Source organism: Pollicipes pollicipes, unplaced genomic scaffold (genome assembly GCF_011947565.3).
Source record: "Pollicipes pollicipes isolate AB1234 unplaced genomic scaffold, Ppol_2.1 Scaffold_4740;HRSCAF=5597_pilon_pilon_pilon, whole genome shotgun sequence".
NCBI classification, from domain to species: domain Eukaryota; kingdom Metazoa; phylum Arthropoda; class Thecostraca; order Pollicipedomorpha; family Pollicipedidae; genus Pollicipes; species Pollicipes pollicipes.
In genome coordinates this window covers 19,131,918-19,150,179 of record NW_023596545.1, presented here as the reverse complement: position 1 = coordinate 19,150,179, position 18,262 = coordinate 19,131,918, and the positions used below count along the sequence as shown (strand labels likewise).

General features: G+C 55.9%; 1 protein-coding gene across 1 annotated transcript in view; it reads right to left on the bottom strand.

Moving 5' to 3' along the window:
* LOC119098655 (uncharacterized) overlaps positions 1–16,132 on the bottom strand; it is a 57,068-nt gene extending 40,936 nt beyond the window's left edge. Inside the window, exon 1 of the mRNA XM_037221634.1 lies at positions 15,382–16,132. Coding sequence (XP_037077529.1) covers positions 15,382–15,857 — 476 coding nt within the window. The 5' untranslated portion in view covers positions 15,858–16,132. The remainder of the gene's footprint in view (positions 1–15,381) is intronic.
* Positions 16,133–18,262: the final 2,130 nt, after the last annotated feature.

Sequence of the window (18,262 nt, the reverse complement as noted above, 5' to 3'; positions counted from 1 at the left end):
TCGCCCCAAATGAGTCGCGAAACAACGTGCAGCTTCTTCAACTACGCATCGGCTTTTCAGACAAGTGCTGCAACTTAGAGTGTGCGTGCGGAAAGCACTTTACAACCTACCCCCCCGCAAGAACCTTGACTCTAAATTCCTCCTTATCTGTGACGATGTTTGCCTTGTAAACATGACCCCGTCCCTCCCACGCCAGGTCGTATGTCAAACGCCCTTCACCGCCTGCTAGAGGACGCCATCGACCTGACGGCGATCGTTTGGCTGACCGCCGCGACCGCCGCCGCCGCGTCGCGATTGGATGCAAATCAAGCGTCGGATTAAGTTTTAACATTGCGTGCCGGCCGGCCGGCCGAGCGCCCCGGCAGAAATTGATCCGAGCCACCGGTCGACCGGGACACACACCTGAGGTGCGGCCGGAGGGCGCGGGTGGCGCCGGGCGCCCTCCGACCCCTCCCCCACCCCTGCCCCTCCCCCGCTCCGCCCCCCGCCGCGATCAATAGTGAAGCCCCGATGGCGCCGTGGCGGTGACGGAGGAGCGGCGAGAAACGGCGCGGACAATTAAGCGCTGCCGGCCGCGGCTTGGTCCGACGGAGCGGCGGGTGTGCGGCGACGGCGGGGTCGCCACGCGACGGGCTGCTGTCGGTGCCACACGACGCGTCCAGCTGAGGCGGGTTACTGTCGAGGAAATGGGTGCACCTGTGAGGGCCTCTCAGCAGAAGACATGACTCAAGACGTTGCGCTCCTTGACTGACACAGGTGTGAATGGCTAAGACGCGGACGTCCTGGTGAAATATGGTGCCCGTTAGTTACAGAACTGCAAAATGATAGGCACGAAGTCGGGACACCTTGCTTCACTTTTCACATCGAGCGACATAGTTCAAGTTGTTATTCGATTGGGAAAACTGCGACCGCGAATCTGCGCCTGAGGCATTCACTCCAAGTGAACAACAATCTAGCTTGTGCTCATTCGGTACCTCAAAACGATGCATTCGTAAATTTCTTAGTCCAAAAAAGCTTTGGTTTAGTGGAGGAACGAAAGCAGCGGTTCGGTAACGGAAGACGGGAGCCGGTAATGGCGACGGCCAAACTGAAGATGGGAGCCGGTAATGGCGACGGCCAATCTATCCGGCAGCTGGCAGGACAGCGGTGAGGCAACAAACCGCACAAATACAACCACAAAACACCGCTGCGCGCCTCAGCTGCCGCATCCCAACAGCGCCGCGATCCTGGGAGCAGGTTCTTAGAAACTCCGCATCCCTAATGTAGCTCAGGTGTGCCATTCCCAAATAGTTAGCGCTGTCGCTTCGCCGCCGTCATTTGCATGATGATGCTCCATCATGACCGCTTTCATTCAGCCGCGTAGTCTGCCTGCCCGCTCTCCGTGAGCTGAATCTCCTGAGTCAGTGCGGGGCGCGATGGAATCGGAAGTATTTGGCCCAGGAGCCGCCGAGTGGAGCCGCCCAATGAATATCAAGCGCCATGTGTTAGTCAGATGGCCGTGACTCGAGCCCATTTGTTGTGTGCTCGTTGACGCGGTGCCGCCCCCACCTCAAACTGGCAGCGTGGCCACGGAGCCTCAGTCCGGCCTCCGCCCGGCACCGTTGAGGTGCCGTTGGAGGGACGACAGCATCAGCACCCGATGGCCACGGAGCCACAGCACCACGAGCCCCCGTGACACCACCGGCATCAAATGCGTCAACCGTGTAAACGACGCAAAAATGGAGCTCTCTAGAAATCAGTCAAGGCCATGGAAATAGTCCGCCGCCAGCTGGAAGAGCCACATGTTGGCGGTCTCCACCCCGAACCCAGCACGCATCCCCGCGGGTCGATGCCCCGCCAGGAAGTGCGTGAGCACCACTTAGCCGTGCGTGAAGGCACGTGATGGCACGCGTCCATCGGTCCCTGTGCGGATCAACGGTCACATGAACAGTCCACCGCGTTCCCGCAGCTGTGTCCCAGCTGGCTGGATCGGGTTTCCATATTCTACATGCATCGCTTTGGGGGCTTTGGGCTGACTGCAGAGGCGCACTCAGCAATCAACCTATGGGGCGGCCAGCCTGAGCATGGGCAGCATCATCGCTGCTATCTTGACGCAGCATACGAAGTACAAAAATGTATGCCTTCCCTGAACGCCGCACTGAATACGCCCCTGGTTAACTGCTGATGGCCGTAAGTCCCTCCACCCACGAACCGATTCCTGAATCAAATTCGTCTCTAAAGCAAGAGCCTCGAGTCGTTTATCGTGGTTTTACTGCCGAAACACACGCGACGAAAGCCCAGCGCCGAGCCCCGTCTTGGCCGGCGCTGAGCGGAGGCCGGCCGCCACGACAGGCGGCGGTGCCCACCGAGCCGCGAGCTCCCATTTCACGCCACTGTCATGCTGCTGCCGCCAGTCAGTAATGTTCAGCCGCATTCACCGGCTGCCGATGAACATCACGGCCGGCACAGAGCGCCGCGGATGCCCGGTCCACGACCAGAGCTCCAGCATGTCCGAACTGCCCGCGCACTTGATATCAAATATTGTTCGCTTGACTCAGTCTCTTGAAGGTCAATCACGCCTGCACCATCAGACAATCGTCAGAGGTTTAACAATGTATTGTCTGGCAGATTGATTCAGCAGCGCCCCCCCCCCCCCCCCCCCCCCAATGGGTCTACTGAACAGTTTGCGCGTGAAAATCGGTCTTTCACTATCCAACGCGAAGAAACGTCTCGTCCGCCTCACCCTGTCGATGCCCCGTACGCCACGCAGTACTGCCAACTGCAGCAACGTCATCAACTTGGGCGATAGGGTACGGACGGTGCGGACTATGGACACATCTGGTGCATCAGCTGACCGCAAGTCCCCAGCCGGCCCAAGACCCGAGCTCAAGCGATCGATCTCTGTTCTGAAGTGAAATGAGCAACCATTTGGGACGCCGCTCGACCATTAGCTCGCGGGAGGTTCATCACTCACCGCTAATGCAAATTGGCCTGACCGCGGTTACCAGGTGGCGTCATCTGGAATTGGCCCTCCGGAAGGAGGGAGAAGAGGCGGTGACGGCAATTCGGATAACTAGGTCGCTGCCCGGTGGACGTTTGGCCCACGTACCCGAGACATGTGGCGCATCGGCGCATGGGGCACTCGATGGCGTAGCACACAAGCTCACGGCGGAATCCGGGTTCCCCGTGTTACATCCATCAGCACATCGGCGGATGCCAACATAGCGGATCCAGTTTTGGCCAGCACAGGAGCCCTCCTGACATGCCGACTTGCTACCATATCACTCAGCGCCGAGAGATCGCTGCCAGGTGGTGACGGCAGGCTGATAGGTAATGCAGAGCGTGACGGCTGCCTTTGCGGCGGCTGTCCGCGGTCGTCTTGGCGGCTGTCTGCGGTCGTCTCGGCGACTGTCCGCGGTCTTCTCCGCGGCTGTCCGCGGTCGTCTCGGCGGCTGGTCGCGGTCGTCTCGGCGGCCGTCCGCGGTCGTCTCGGCGGCTGTCCGCGGTCGTCTCAGCGGCTGGTCGCGGCCATTTCGGCGGCTGTCTGCGGCCGTCTCGGCGGCTGTCCGCGGTCGTCTCCGCGGCCAGTCGCGGTCGTCTCGGCGGCTGGGCGCGCGCAGCCGGGTTCAGGCCGGAGAGCCGCCCTCGCTTCAGCACCGGGCCGAACTGGCGACACTTACGGCGGCGCACGAGCTTTACGACAGCGAGTCGGGGCAGTGACGAGGCTACGACGGCCAGTCAGGGCGCTGCCCGCGGCTTTAAAAACAATAGTGCTGGCATTATAAGAAGGCCTCCGATGTGCGCGGGCATCGGGCAAATTACTAAACGGGGCGTGAGCTCAGTCCAGATTACGATACAGAGCGTGACCTCAGTCCAGATTACGCCACAGAGCGTAGGTTCAGACCAGCCGCACGTCTGTTTGTATGACATGTGCAATGGCATTGATTACTACCGACGGCCTAGTGGTCTAACGCCCTCGTCCACCCGCAGCCGCTATCAAAGCGCTACGAAAGCTTAAAGAGGTATACCCACCCTCAGACGGATTGTCAAGGTTCCCTCCTCGGTAAAGCCCTGGGTCATGACCCAGGTGAGCGGGGTGCAAAAGGTCGTAGTGGCACCCACAACAGGTAATCGTCCCCTGAAACACAGCGGGAACCCCTCGGGCCACAATTCGATAATGGACTGTTTATTCCTATGATCGCATGGTACGTTCTAAGACTCGGGCCAGTTCAGCTGTTGAACGCAAAACAAGACATGAAAAAGTCCGTTGGTGATTGGTGCGTGGATCGGGGGCGTGTGATCCATGCTTTACACGTGGATTGCATGGTGGGCCACAGTCACACGAGGAACGATGTCACACGTGGCAGGAAGGCTTTCATTCCCCCCACAACCAACCCGAAAAAGTCCAGACTTCTGCGCCAGGCAGGATGCCGTACCGCTGCGCTGTATCTGCCGCACTCGCCGCGGCGGAGCGGACCGTCGCGGAGGAGCGGGCTCCGCGGAGCGTGTGCCGCAACAGCTGTCCCTGCACCAGCCAGGTGGCCTCGACGGACGGGTACAATGGCCGACACTGCAGGGACCGGAGACAGCTGTCGCCAGGCGCGGGACGGACGGGGACAGAGGCGCGTCCAGAGGGCGGGGGGGGGGGGATGGGGCTGCATGACGCTGCGGTCCTTAAGAGGGGGCATCGCCAGAGTGATCAGGGAGCGTTCGTCAAATAGCGATGCTGCAGACTGCTGGCCGGTGATCAATATAGGCAGGCAGGTTGTCTGTACGGCCGTGGTCTGAGCCCGCCCTTGAGGGTAAGGATATGCCGAGGTTCCGACAGATGCCGTCGTTTCAGAGATGCTTCGGAAGATGCCACACGCTTGGAAAGGGAGAGTAAATGCTCGACACGTCTAGAAAGGAAATGTAACCCGGTTTGGTTTCGATAATAAGACTAGTTTTTGTTCCGTATATTGGCTAAACACCATCATTTAATGGATTCACAAATAAAGGCATTGTGAAACTGTAGCGTTATCTTTCTCGGTTAGAATGCGCAACATACATCCAAGAACAGGTTCGCTCCAACAGGTTCGCTCGTTCGCTTCACGATGTTCGCTCGAGAACATCGTACAAATGTTCTCGTTGGGCTTTGCTAGGGAGCTGCCAACTCATGCCCACGCATGACAAAAAAGCGAACTAATTATGAATTAGTGGCACACGACGTTCTTACGATAATCGTATTCCTCTGCGGGGGAGGGGGAGTCCAACGGCTCATGGGTCGTAAAATGCGGTTGACGCGTAATCTACAATGTAAGTCCGTGGACTTCTCGAACTGGTATATAGAAAGTGCGCGTATATAGTGTGACGCGGCATGGGCACACTTCGCTAAGCTTGAGGCACGCGTGACTCGCGCCGAAACCTGTACGCACTGCATGGCCTACACGCTTGTATGTCTACATTACAAATATTATGCTTCACCTTGCATTGCTGAGTTGTGCTGCAGTCCTTCTCCCAATTGTGTCGGGGGTCAAAAGTCTACCCCTGATCATTTATTGTTAGGAAAAAATCGTCATCAACTTTCACCATGTACCTTACAGCTCACTCTTAATCCTGATCCACGATTTCGGAGGCATTTCGAGTCAGAATCAGGGCACATAACATACACTCACGAGATCTATGACCCATATGCGACTTCGCCTGAACTGATCCAGCAAATTATTGATATCAACTGACGAGGCAACAACGCATTACATGTAATCTTCTGTGTCATTCACTCATACTTGTCTCCGTTTTTCCTTCGTTTTATTATGTACCTTAGCTGCAATGTTTTCCGAAGGTTAAACAGACGAAGCCACTGTTAACACGTGCTCGGGCGTCAGTGTGACCACCAAACGTTTTTACAGAATAATTTCTGAACGACACTGCGTAGCCGCGCCGAACTTTGCATGGCTGTAGGGAATTAAATAGCGAATCTTTGAAATTAACAAAAGCTGATGCACTTCGTAATGTAGCACCTATGGTGGGTTGAGTTCAGGCCGTGCCTATCAGCGACGGCAATATCTAGAGCATTGTTCCCTCTGATGCGACAATGGAATGTTAGACGTAGCAATACATCACTGGGACAGTTTTGTAGGCAAAACATCAATTAAATTTAGGATAAAAACAACACATCTCATTGAACTAGGTGAGATAAACAGGTCAAACGGAGGCCAAAGCGAGCATGCTTTTTACTGGAGATTTTGCTGTGTGTGCTAGTTTCTGGCAATTATTCCAAATTGATCAACATCAGCGACTGCAACAGACTTACCCTACGGAGGTTTTAAAGGTCAGAGTGTGTCACTGACCTAAAATGATCCAGTTCAACATTTTATCTTTAGAAACATACCGCATAGCGCAATCGTTAACGCTTACTCAAATGCAAAAGTTAAAACAATTTCACGGGATTCTGGTCACCATAACCTTCTAAGAATCTAAGGTCGCTACCTTAAATTGAATAACAGTGAACTTTTTCTTAGAACAGGCATCTAGGTTCAAGGCGGTTGCATAAAAAGGCCTGGGGGCACCGTGGACACCAATCTTGAGTTAAACTTTGTTTGACCTTATTTTACCTGAAGATCACGGCCTAAGAATATCAAATTTTGACACAAGTGAGTTCACGCACAGGCTAACCAGTTCTGTTAATTTAGTATCTCTGGGTCAGATACTCCGATACCACGGCTAGTTCTCTTAGTTATGGAAATTTCAGAGAAATTAAATTAATTCCAACCGTACCAAAAAATATTAACTGGCTACCTCAGCGCATTTTAATCAAAACATGTATTTACTGATTCCTACTGAGAATAAGTTGCAGCATTATTCTCCGCGTACTTCCGCCGTGATGAAGCTGATTGCACGTTGAGTAATGCATCAGACCATAAGCCACTTGGGGGGTGTTACTCCCACATCGGAGCGCCACGTGCCATAGTAAAATTGCGAGGGAATGCTGGAGCTGACCGGCACAAAACCACAGATACCATGAGAACCATGGGAATGTCTCAGCAATCCAGCCGAGCCACCTCGCTTTCGGTCTAGAACTCCTGAACTCCAGAGAACTCTGCCGATTAGTTGACAAACCTTTGGGGAGTTTTTTGGATTGACATGGGACACACGGAGACACGCACGATACCTGGCTGGCAATCCAACACCCTGTCCATGAACGGCACCGGGCACATACCTGGCTGACAAAAGAAAGCCCTGGCCATGGACGGCACAGGGCACGATACCTGGCTGGCAAAACAATACTCTGGTCATGGGCAGTACAGGCTGGCAAACCCACGCCCTGTCCATGGACGGCTCAGGCCAACGCCACTGCTCAGCGCAGTAGTATGCACTCTCGCGGCGCGCTAACGAGCAAAACCGGGCATCCAGAACACTGCACAAGTTCAGCAGCGCATTGGTAACATATGAATTACCAGTGTCAAAGATGAGAGAGCACGAGTAAAAATGGTCCTGGAACTGTGGCATGTGGAAATGCTGTGGTGTACGAGAAATAAAGAACCGCCGAACATTACACCCAGTTGACTCGTGATGTAGTTGGTCCTCATCGCGTATTTGCGCAACATAGCGGTTTTACGAACAAGGCGGCCGCCTCCTGCTGCCCTGTTGGATGTGGTTCTGACTCCCGGTTTGTGTGTCAGGTTACACTGAGTGTTGCCTCACTGATAGTGTTCTGGCAGATGTATCTATTGGCATCCAATACAGGGCGCAGCTGATACCGGAGAAGTCACAGGGGCTGCCGTAGATGACGTTCGCTGTGACGCATCATCAGTCCGCTTGGCAAACCGACAGCGTCGCCTCAGCGCCTTTGATTGTGTGACATTTCCGAGATGCCTCTGATAACGCACACGTCCGCTGTCAGCAGGCCGCATTTCGCTAGCTAACTCGGCTGATGCCGCCGGCGCTACCACCCCGCCGCAGAGGGCACATGACTCACGACCTCTTCACCAGCGACGCAGCCCGGGCAGCAGCGAGAAAGCGCTCCGGGCCAAGGCGAGCGACCCGTCATCGGCTGCGCCCGCACCGGCGGCCGATGCGGGGCGAGGGGTGCGGGCGGCGCGCCACTCCCGCATCAGCTGACCCGTTTGAATGGTGACGGCTGACGGCAGCGGCACGACACGAAGCCCCGCCCGCAGCCGGGGCGCGATTGTCCGCCGGCAGAGGAGGTGCGGCGCGCAAACAATGCCGCCGCGCAGCGCCCGCATCGCACAGCCGGAAGTCAGCGCGGCCGGGCGCGGCGTGACCTTGACACGGCTCATGTACGGGGTGCCATGGAAGCGGCGACGAGCGCCGCCGCCACCGGTGACCGCTGCGGCCATTGTCCGGCCCCGCCTCCTGCGGCCAGGCGGCGGCCGCCCATTCAGCCCGCACTTTTCCGAACGTGACGGGACGCAAAAAGCCTCGGCGGTCGCCGACTGTGTTTTTCTGTCCGGTCAGCGGGCTGCTCCTCCGCAACAGTACGCGGTCGCGGTCTGCGTGGGTCCCGACGCACGGTGGCCGGCGGCGACCGGCGTCGTCTGCACACCCACAGGGCGGCGCTGTGGGGCGAGTCTGCGATCGAGCACCACCTTGGTACAGCTGTCTGGGAGAGACTGGCAGCTGGCCTGTCACACCGCATGTCACGCCGCGTGACACGCTAGGCGCCGCTGCGTGACGACCGGGCCATATTTAGTCGGCGATAAGGTGGCGTTGGCCTGTCCGCTCTGCCCCAAATATACCGCGTGACATGTGCGGACGGCGCGTGTGTTTGTGAGGTCTGGGGATACACGCACCGCATCTGTCAATGTGTGTGTCTTTTTCAGTGTTGACGTCAGGTTTGATTGGACGGAGCTGTCGTGTTGGTGTGACTCATCTCACACGCTGCGCAGAAAAACGTGCGTTTAAACGGGTCAGTTCAGGGACGATACGGGCTGCGGCCGCTCCGTGAATGGTTCGTGCGGCATAAATGCATTGTGTCCACCCGCACCGCACTGACTCACTTACGAAGCGGCGCAAAAATTGTCTCCCTGCAAATTCATGACTCTATGAATCCCATGATATTTCATTCATGGCTATCGTGTCCTATGGAACAATGGAGCATGACCCATACCTCCGTCGGATGAACGGAGCCATAAAGGCCAGCCCGCCCGGTTGATAGTGGCTCTTTGAGTATGCCATGGCCTGTAGTGCGCCCATTGCCATCGGGGGTGGCGGACAGATGGTGACAGAAAGAGAATTAATGGTTCTGTCCAAATTTGACTCGCAGTGCCGTAGCCAAGGGAAATCATGGTGTTTTAGCGCCCTCCCCCCCCCCCCCCCCATCAGGCTCGAGGGTAGTTTATCACCACGACGCTAAATATCATAGACGTTTCCTTGGGCAGCGACATGTTGGGCCCAACAATCGTAATTGAGCAACAACACCAGCGGATAGCCGAGCGAATACGTACGTCACGCAGCTGAAACGGTCGGTTAAAGAACTTTGGCAAACCAACATCGATAACTCACTGATACGCTAATTACGGTATCTACTAGCGTTCCTGGGTCTGTGAGTCTGGTCGCAGTGCTTAGGTTATGAGACTGTGAATCACTCGTGAGAATTATCCCCCCCCCCCCCGGTCGCAAATCATGGCAGTCCGCACACCCAGTGTAAATTCTCACTGCCCCCCTGCTTGCACTCCCTCAGGGATTAGGTTTGAACGATTTGGGAGGGTCCTGGAGGGCCCTGCATACGATTTAATCAGCGGACGACGACATGTGATGCGTAACAGCGGTGGTGAGCGAATGTGATGCGTGACAGCGGTGGTGAACGACATGTGATACGTGACAACGGTAGTGAACGACATGTGATACGTGACAGCGGTGGTGAACGACATGTGATACGGGACAGCGGCAGTGAACGACATGTGATACGTGACAACGGTAGTGAACGACATGTGATGCGTGACAGCGGTAGTGAACGACATGTGATGCCTGACAGCGGCGGTGAGCGCCATTACGGTATGAAAACCAGCTGCGCGCCCGGTATGTGCCACATCCAGTTTTTGCGCAATGAGCTTATAGAGGTTATCACCTGGTGCCTTGGGTTGTAGCATGGGTAGCGCAGTTTCCATGCCCGTATGAATCCCCATCACATGTATTGCAGCTACATTTGGTAATCTCTGCCGTGTGAGGGAGGAATGTGGACGAAATTACCGGGCTGAAACGCCGTAACTCAGAGGTTGCGGCATTTGGGAGCTAGTGAAGCCTTACCAGCACCGTTGGCGCAGTTCTTCAGAGAAAACAGCGACAAAACGGAGGGATGACATGCGGAGTTAATTCGACGCATGGTTCAGCAGAGCATTCAGTGGAAACCTCCTCGCCAAACCGCAGACAAAGCTCAAAACGAGATACCACAAAACAATCTCTGCCTCAACCTCTGTCCCGGGGTTTGATACCATAGAACAATCTCTGCCCCAATCTCTGCTCTGTGGCCTCTCTGTAAGTGTTCTGTTGTTGCGATTGACGCCAACAGCCCTGGTGGTAACGGCCGGACCACCGGAACAAAGGCGGTGATGATACGGCAGCTAGAGGGAATCGATGGTAGCAGAGCGGCCGAAATGGGTCGTGTCTGTGTCATTTACGTTCGTCTATTCTCAGGAAAATCTCGCGCTACCTCTCCTGCGGATGATACTCGTAATCTCCGTTTCTGGTTAGCTAGTTTCGGAGAAAGATACTGCTTGGGGCTTACTGGCAGCTGCCTCAAGCAGGCGCCGATTATTTCTGGAAAATCTGCGCATTCTTTCAACGGAGCTCAAAATAGACGGCAGGGTGGCCATACTATGAATTTATATTCAGGAGGAGACCGTGGCCCCTTCCATGGACAGTCTGTGGTTAAATTTTGCCCAAACAACCTGAGAGCAGTACTCGTGAGATGCCATGCATACCCACAAACGTCCCATATTCCGCTTACAGCCAGAATCTCTTTGGCAGATGTGCAGCCCGCAATGAGCAGACATAGCCTGTTTCACAATAGCCAATCTCAAAAGGTACCAACTGTACATCCATTCATATCTGATAGAAAATGCGTGAGACTGGGTGGCAAATGTATTGCAACAAAAGCTGTGTTGCTCAAACTATTAGTGCGCCCAGCAGGTTCCACCCTGGATGACTTTGTTTTTTTCTGAAATATGCCATTGTGGAAAGGACTTCAGCGCTTTTAGTACCAAACGTTGCGATTCCCAGCCCGTTCTTAACATCGAGCCTTACACTGTCAGCTTGCGGCCTCCTGCCTCCAGCAGCACCGTGCTCTCGCTTACAGACACACAGCATCCTTTGCTCAGAGTGTCGCTCTTATCCTCGCAGGCATAATGCCCAAAGCATGGCCAGGTCCCCGTCACCCGGCCTGGATGCCCCGTCACCCGGTCTGGGTGGCCAGGTCCCCGTCACTCGGTGTGGGTGGTCAGGTCCCTGTCACCCGGCCTGGATGCCCCGTCACCCGGTTTGGTGGCCAGGTCCCCGTCACCCGGCCTGGATGCCCCGTCACCCGATCTGGATGGCCAGGTCCCCGTCACCCGGTCTGGATGGCCAGGTCCCCATCACCCGGTTTGGATGGCCAGGTCCCCGTCACCCGGTGTGGGTGGCCAGGTCCTCGTGACCCGGCCGGGGTCCCAGGTCTCTGTCACCCGGTCCGGGTAGCCAGACGTTCGGTACTGCAAACGCTACGGCCAGCCCCGCCAACGGTAGATTATGGCCATAATTGACCCTAGGGCTTATAGGACCTTCCGTGGCAACGAAGCAGTGGCCGTCTATGGTCTGAGATCGGTAGCGTTCGGAGGGCCGCGGAATTGGAGCAGTCCGGTCCCAATAACGAGCGGGAGACTTTCGGAGGCGGCTACCATCTCCGCTGACAGCTGTGGCTTGGTGCAGCGAGAGTGGAAAGACGACTGACGATGCAGGAGGCGCATATCGCACTCTTCCAGACGGTGCTCCGCAGTACAGGACTCTTGGGCAAGTGTTGCTGGTGCACATCTACCCATCCAAAAGGAACTTGGCCGACCTGAGCACGCCATTTAAATCAATCAGTGGATATTAAATTGGCTTTATCACTTATAATCCCATATGGCAAACTAGAGCAGTATGAGGTTCTTTGCCTCAGAATACCCACACCGCACACCAGTTGTTTCAGTAAACATTATAACACAGCCACCCAGCAACACCGTGGTTTGAAAGCTTCTCATAAGCTAACTATAGCGTTTGCCGTATCATAATGTTTCCGGTCATCCGTCAGGTAGAATCGCCTCGCTCATGTGAGTTGAAATCAACACAAAAATGTCTTCCACTTTAAATAGCACACATTGTGAGTATCTTAATCTTCCATTGCTGCATGTGTTGCATTGTTGCTTCAATTGATTGGAGATTGGAATGTTCATGATTTGGATGACCCAACTGAACAACGGCAAACACCGCGCTGCTGAACAGAACAAGCTCTTACCCGAACTGCTTGCAATAGTGTGTTTAAGAATCTGCTCTCATTGGCTCTGTGTAGGTACAGACGGCTCACCGGGCACCTGGCTGCCTTGTCATCTAAACAGGATAACACTGCCGCCCCGTTACCCATGCTTTCCAAACAGGGCATTGCTTCCCGGGCGGCTACCGCGCGCTGGTCAGCGCAATCGACCAGGCTTCCCACAGCTCGGGCATTGTGACGTCAGCTGTCAGCAGCGATATCCACCGTGACGTCACACTCTGTACAGCGCTGAGCGCACGAGACATCGCGAACAACAGATCAATGATCACGATGTCATTCAGCTTTGACAAATCGGTCGCGGCGGGTTCAGTCGGAGGTGGCCGTGTGACCCTGCGGGTGGCCGTGTGACTCTGCGGGTGGTCCGCATGCTCGGTCGATAGCTGTCCATGGCAACGACCGGGCCGCTCTGCGAGTTGGAGCGATTCGCATCGACTGCTATACAGCCTTTATACTCTGAGTTCAAAACACACGAAAGCCATGCTCCATAACTGTGGCATGTATATTGATCCTCACCAGCATTCCCCCATCACCGGCTGTTATCAACCGGCTATCCATTGTCGGGCAACTGACATTAACAGACACCATAGCCGCCGCCTGTTTAAGACGACTTGCGGCATCTGTTGTATATGCAAACAGTTCCTCGAAAATTACCGCCAACGGTGCCGCTATTCACGACAGTTATCGACAACCCGTTTCCCAGATCACTAGGGTGTCCTTTCAACTCTTTAGACAACACGCGAGACAACCAGCGCAGGCCGCAAGAAGTCCCCGCCGACCCATCGTACTAATGGCCTCCGCCCGATGGAGGCCGTCTTGGGACCACACAGGACCCACATCAGACAGATGGCAGCACGGCCAGCTCTGCCACCCAGCAGGACGCCCATCTGGCGCAGATGTCTGCAACGTCGTGGAGTGCAATGGCGAGCAAGTTGTACTCATCTTATTGTTGAGGAAGTTGTACAGGCACTGAAGTAAGAGTTCAGCAATCGCTTTATTTTACCAGTGACCCATTGCTAGTGTCGGAAAACTATACAATCGCGCGGCTCCCTGACAATGTTTGCATCGTGCAGCTTGCGGGGTTCACTGCATAGTCTTAGCGCTGTAGCCACTTGGACGCAATCAGACCCGGGAGGTTCAACAGCTGTGACATCCACGTCTGTGCATACGGTGCCGTCCGCCTTGTCCATGCCATATAAGCCATGGACGATGGAAGTCAGCCGTTCCCCAAGGCAATTATGAGCCGAATTCAGCTCCCAGCACACACCGGTCCCCATCACGAACAGCAGCCGCCCTGCTTTCCACATGCCCCGCCTCCCGTCACGAGCAGCAGCCGCCCTGCTCTCCACATGCCCCGCCTCCCATCACGAGCGGCAGCCGCCCTGCTCTCCACATGCCCCGCCTCCCGTCACGAGCAGCAGCCGCCCTGCTCTCCACATGCCCCGCCTCCCATCACGAGCAGCAGCCGCCCTGCGCTCCACATGCCCCGCCTCCCATCACGAGCAGCAGCCGCCCTGCGCTCCACATGCCCCGCCTCCCATCACGAGCAGCAGCCGCCCTGCTCTCCACATGCCCCGCCTCCCATCACGAGCGGCAGCCGCCCTGCTCTCCACATGCCCCGCCTTCCGTCACGAGTGGCAGCCGTCCTGCTCTCCACATGCCCCGCCTGCTGTCACGAGCAGCAGTCGCCCTACTCTCCACATGCCCCGCCTCCCGTCACGAGCGGCAGCCGCCCTGCTCTCCACATGCCCCGCCTTCCGTCACGAGTGGCAGCCGTCCTGCTCTCCACATGCCCCGCCTGCTGTCACGAGCAGCAGTCGCCCTGCTCTCCACATGCCCCGCCTGCTGTCACGAGCAGCAGTCGCCCTGCTCTCCACATGCCCCGCCTCCCATCACGAGCAGCAGCCGCCCTGCTCTCCACATGCCCCGCCTGCTGTCACGAGCAGCAGTCGCCCTGCTCTCCACATGCCTCGCCTGCTGTCACGAGCAGCAGTCGCCCTGCTCTCCACATGCCCCGCCTCCCGTCACGAGCAGCAGTCGCCCTGCTCTCCACATGCCCCGCCTCCCGTCACGAGCAGCAGTCGCCCTGCTCTCCACATGCCTCGCCTGCTGTCACGAGCAGCAGCCGCCCTGCTCTCCACATGCCCCGCCTTGTCCTGACGCCTGATGCCTCTCCGTCTCAGTGAGGGCACGCGGCGGCCGTCAGCTCCACGCGTCAGCCTCAGGGCCGCCTTGTAGGGAGTCCAGTCCGAGCATTCTCGTCAGACCCGCGCTCACCTCCCCGTGCGAGCGGCGCTGGGGAACCCACGGTGACAACCGGTGTGAGTGCTGTGTCACCTGGCCGCTTACCCAGCTCCGCTATCCCATGGCTCTCAAAAGGGCGATTGCGGCAGATCAAGGTTGAACCTTACATAAACCTCTAAGTACCTGACCCCAGGTAAACCCAGCTACGCGGGATACTTCAAGGCAGATATTTGCGCTACAGTACTAATCTAAGCTGAAGGAATGACTGAAAACCGGCAAGGTCATAGTTTTTATTCAAAGCATGGAGTGAAGTATGCGCAATGGTACCGTGCTTGGAATATGGTGCCACGTTTATTTTTCCTGTATGAAACTAAGCATTTGCTACGCTATGGTTTCACCAATATAGCCTTTGATACGTGTGGAATGATATCCCCAGAAGATGCCAGGCCGCGTGTAAACACACGCTTAGGGGCGCGTCTTAGGTGCAAAGGGGATCGGATTTGGCCGACGGTAATGAGCTGACTTAGTCCAACCAAGGGGGACACCTGTGTGGTGCATGTGTGCAGGCACCTGGCTTCCGAGCCCATAATGACCCTGCACGATCGTTCCTGCCCAGTGTCCATGGCAGCCAATGCATGCAGGTCGCGGTGACTGACCTCTTCAGCTTGCCGGAGCGGGTGGAGGCGGTCGTGGCGGGAGCACGTCGCTTCTGCTCACAGAAGGATGGCCCGTGCGTGTTCTCGGTGCTTGGAGTCATCACTTCGTCTGACGCGTCATCTGCGTGGAGAGGTGCCAGCGACCCCGTGGTGGTGTCGTCGCTGCTGGAGTCGTCCATCATCGGCAGGTCACGGGTCAAGGCCAGGGGTATTTGGCGCGGAGAAAGACCGGCTGCCGGCCGGTTGTCTAAGTGATTCAGAGTGAGCGAGGTGGGGACGCGACACGAGTTATTGTTCGGCGAGGTCCGACCGGGCCGGTGCGGCTCATTCGTCACCTGACCTGAGGTCAGGTCACGCCGTATGATGCTGTCCGTGCGCCCGTTGGTGACCGGATTCTGGTAGCCGACGCCATTGCGCGGCACCGCGTTGTTCAGGTTGAAGCCGCGCTCCTCGGGGGGCACCAGGAACGAGATCATGGCGAGGTCGGCGGGGCCCGAAGAGCTCGCTGACACTGTCCCAGTCCACTGGCCGCGAGCCGCCACACCGTCACACCTGCGGCTGACCGGACGCCTCTCGCGCCGCTCACACGCAGCAGCCACCGGACGGCTGTGGGCCCGCCGCTGGCGCTGCCGGGCGTCCGCGGCCGGGGCTCCGACGCTCCCGCGACAGGCGACACCTGACAGGCAAGGTTGCGGCGCTCCCGCAATCGATAGCTGTGAACTGCACTGGTGGTGCCTCCACGCGACCTGGCCACGCGCGCCCGCCGGCTCGACTGGCGCGCCGAGCGGCAGGTGGTTCGCCACAGCCGGACGCCGTTCACCGGGCAGCCGACGATCCGGCCATGCGACCGAGACGCCACCTATACCAGGACGCTTCAGGCGAAATCGGTACGGTCTCAGCGACATCTGTGTTAAAGTGGCATGAGCGCCCCCAGTGTCGGGAAGCCGTTCAGCGTGCACGAGCGAACTTTGCATCAGCTCACTGGAGTGATTTTCACCGCAATATTTAATACGCTGATATAACCGGTGATGGTACTGCAATTGATGCTAGAGACTTTAAGAACTCATAATTTTTTCTTACAACCAGAGTGCCCCTTTCGTGCAATCATACCGGATCATCTGGCTGCAATCATCTCGTTTCAAAATGAATCACCATGTTTAAATGGGATAAGCTTGCTTCTACTTACCAGGATGGAGCTTAAATGGGATTTTGCGTGTTTCGAGTCCATTGAGGGGCAACGTCTCCTTTAAAGTACCTGTTCGCTGTATCCCCCAAAGTATGTCCCACTAATGATAGGAAAGCAGATATTTTTGTCGTGACAGCCGGGTAGCACGCAGTTCAATAACTAATTCAACGACTGCTTACATAACAGCCTTCGTGCGTTGCTGAAGTTTCTTCCGCATTTGCAATGTGCCTTACATAAGAGCCGCGGTAGACTGCTGAGATTTCTTCCACATTTGCAAGATGATCTACCAGCAGGGAGGCCCAAAAATGGCAGCATGAATTGCGTTTAACATAGTTGTTTGGCACTCGCGCAGACAGCAGCTTTCCAGTTTTCGATAAATCTCTAATGTTACTTGTAGAATCTTAAGTTTCCTTGTGTTGGGTCAGTTTTTACAATTTCGTCAGAAACTCTAGCACTTGATGATGCTGGAATATTGCTTTGTTTTCCGTGTTCGACCAAACATGCCTTTGCCGACGGTATCCAATTGATGTGCCGACGGTATTCAACTCGAAATGTGCCTCTCAGTGTCCTGATTTATGTTTCAAAGCCTGCATAAACATGCCAGTAAAATCTTAAAAACTGTGAAGGGAAACCTTTATTTGGTGTGCGGCGGAAGCGGCGAAGCGGGCGCAAGGGGCGAGGAACAGCGGGAAAAGAGAAACGTTTTTGCGACAGCAGTGCTGGGCAGGGAAAAACGGCGGCGGGGGGGGGGGGGGGCGTTGCTTGGAGGGCTGGGTAGCGAGCTGTGTACGCTGTTGGAGGCCAGCAGGAGTGACGTTCTGTGTGGCTCAATTGCATAGCATTTTTGAGACCCGCTAGCTGCTTCTTACAAAAACGGTGTGATGAAATCCGGACTTGGAACATGCCATGGTCGGACTTAAGTTGTGCTGCGTAGTCACCACTCAGTGGTGACTGAGTAAATCTCCAAGGCTCTTACAACAAACTCAGTGCTCAATACAAGCATCGCAATTGGATCAGCAGAGCCACAATGGCTTGCACGTCGGTCCACTACAGAGGGAAGTGCTCTGGTTAAAGATCGTCTTATTCACTCCCCACAAGGTACGTAGTTCACAAGGTTTCTCGGAACACAAATGGAGTCGTGCGTTGTTCCGTGGGCTGAAGGCCTTCTATGATGTAATGTATAATGTCATGCGTTTCAGTCACCTTGATTTTTTTACGGATATATCACAGGTCTGTTTAAGTTCGCCAGATGTGGCGTGGTCCAATCGCCGTTCTCGTGATCGATTGAATGCCATCGGTGAAGGCGTGTTTGGTCGCCCAAGGAAGCTTCCACTGCCGATCAAACACCTGCAGCATGGCATCACCAGGACAAGGTGACGACAGTGCACGGATCAAACACCTGCAGTGTGGCATCACCAGGACAAGGTGACGACAGTGCGTGGATCAAACACCTGCAGTGTGGCATCACCAGGACAAGGTGACGACAGTACACGTATCAAACACCTGCAGTGTGGCATCACCAGGACAAGGTGACGACAGTGCATGTATCAAACACCTGCAGTGTGGCATCACCAGGACAAGGTGACGACAGTGCGTGGATCAAACACCTGCAGCGTAGCATCACCAGGACAAGGTGACGACAGTGCACGGATCAAACACCTCCAACGTGGCATCACCAGGACAAGGTGACGACAG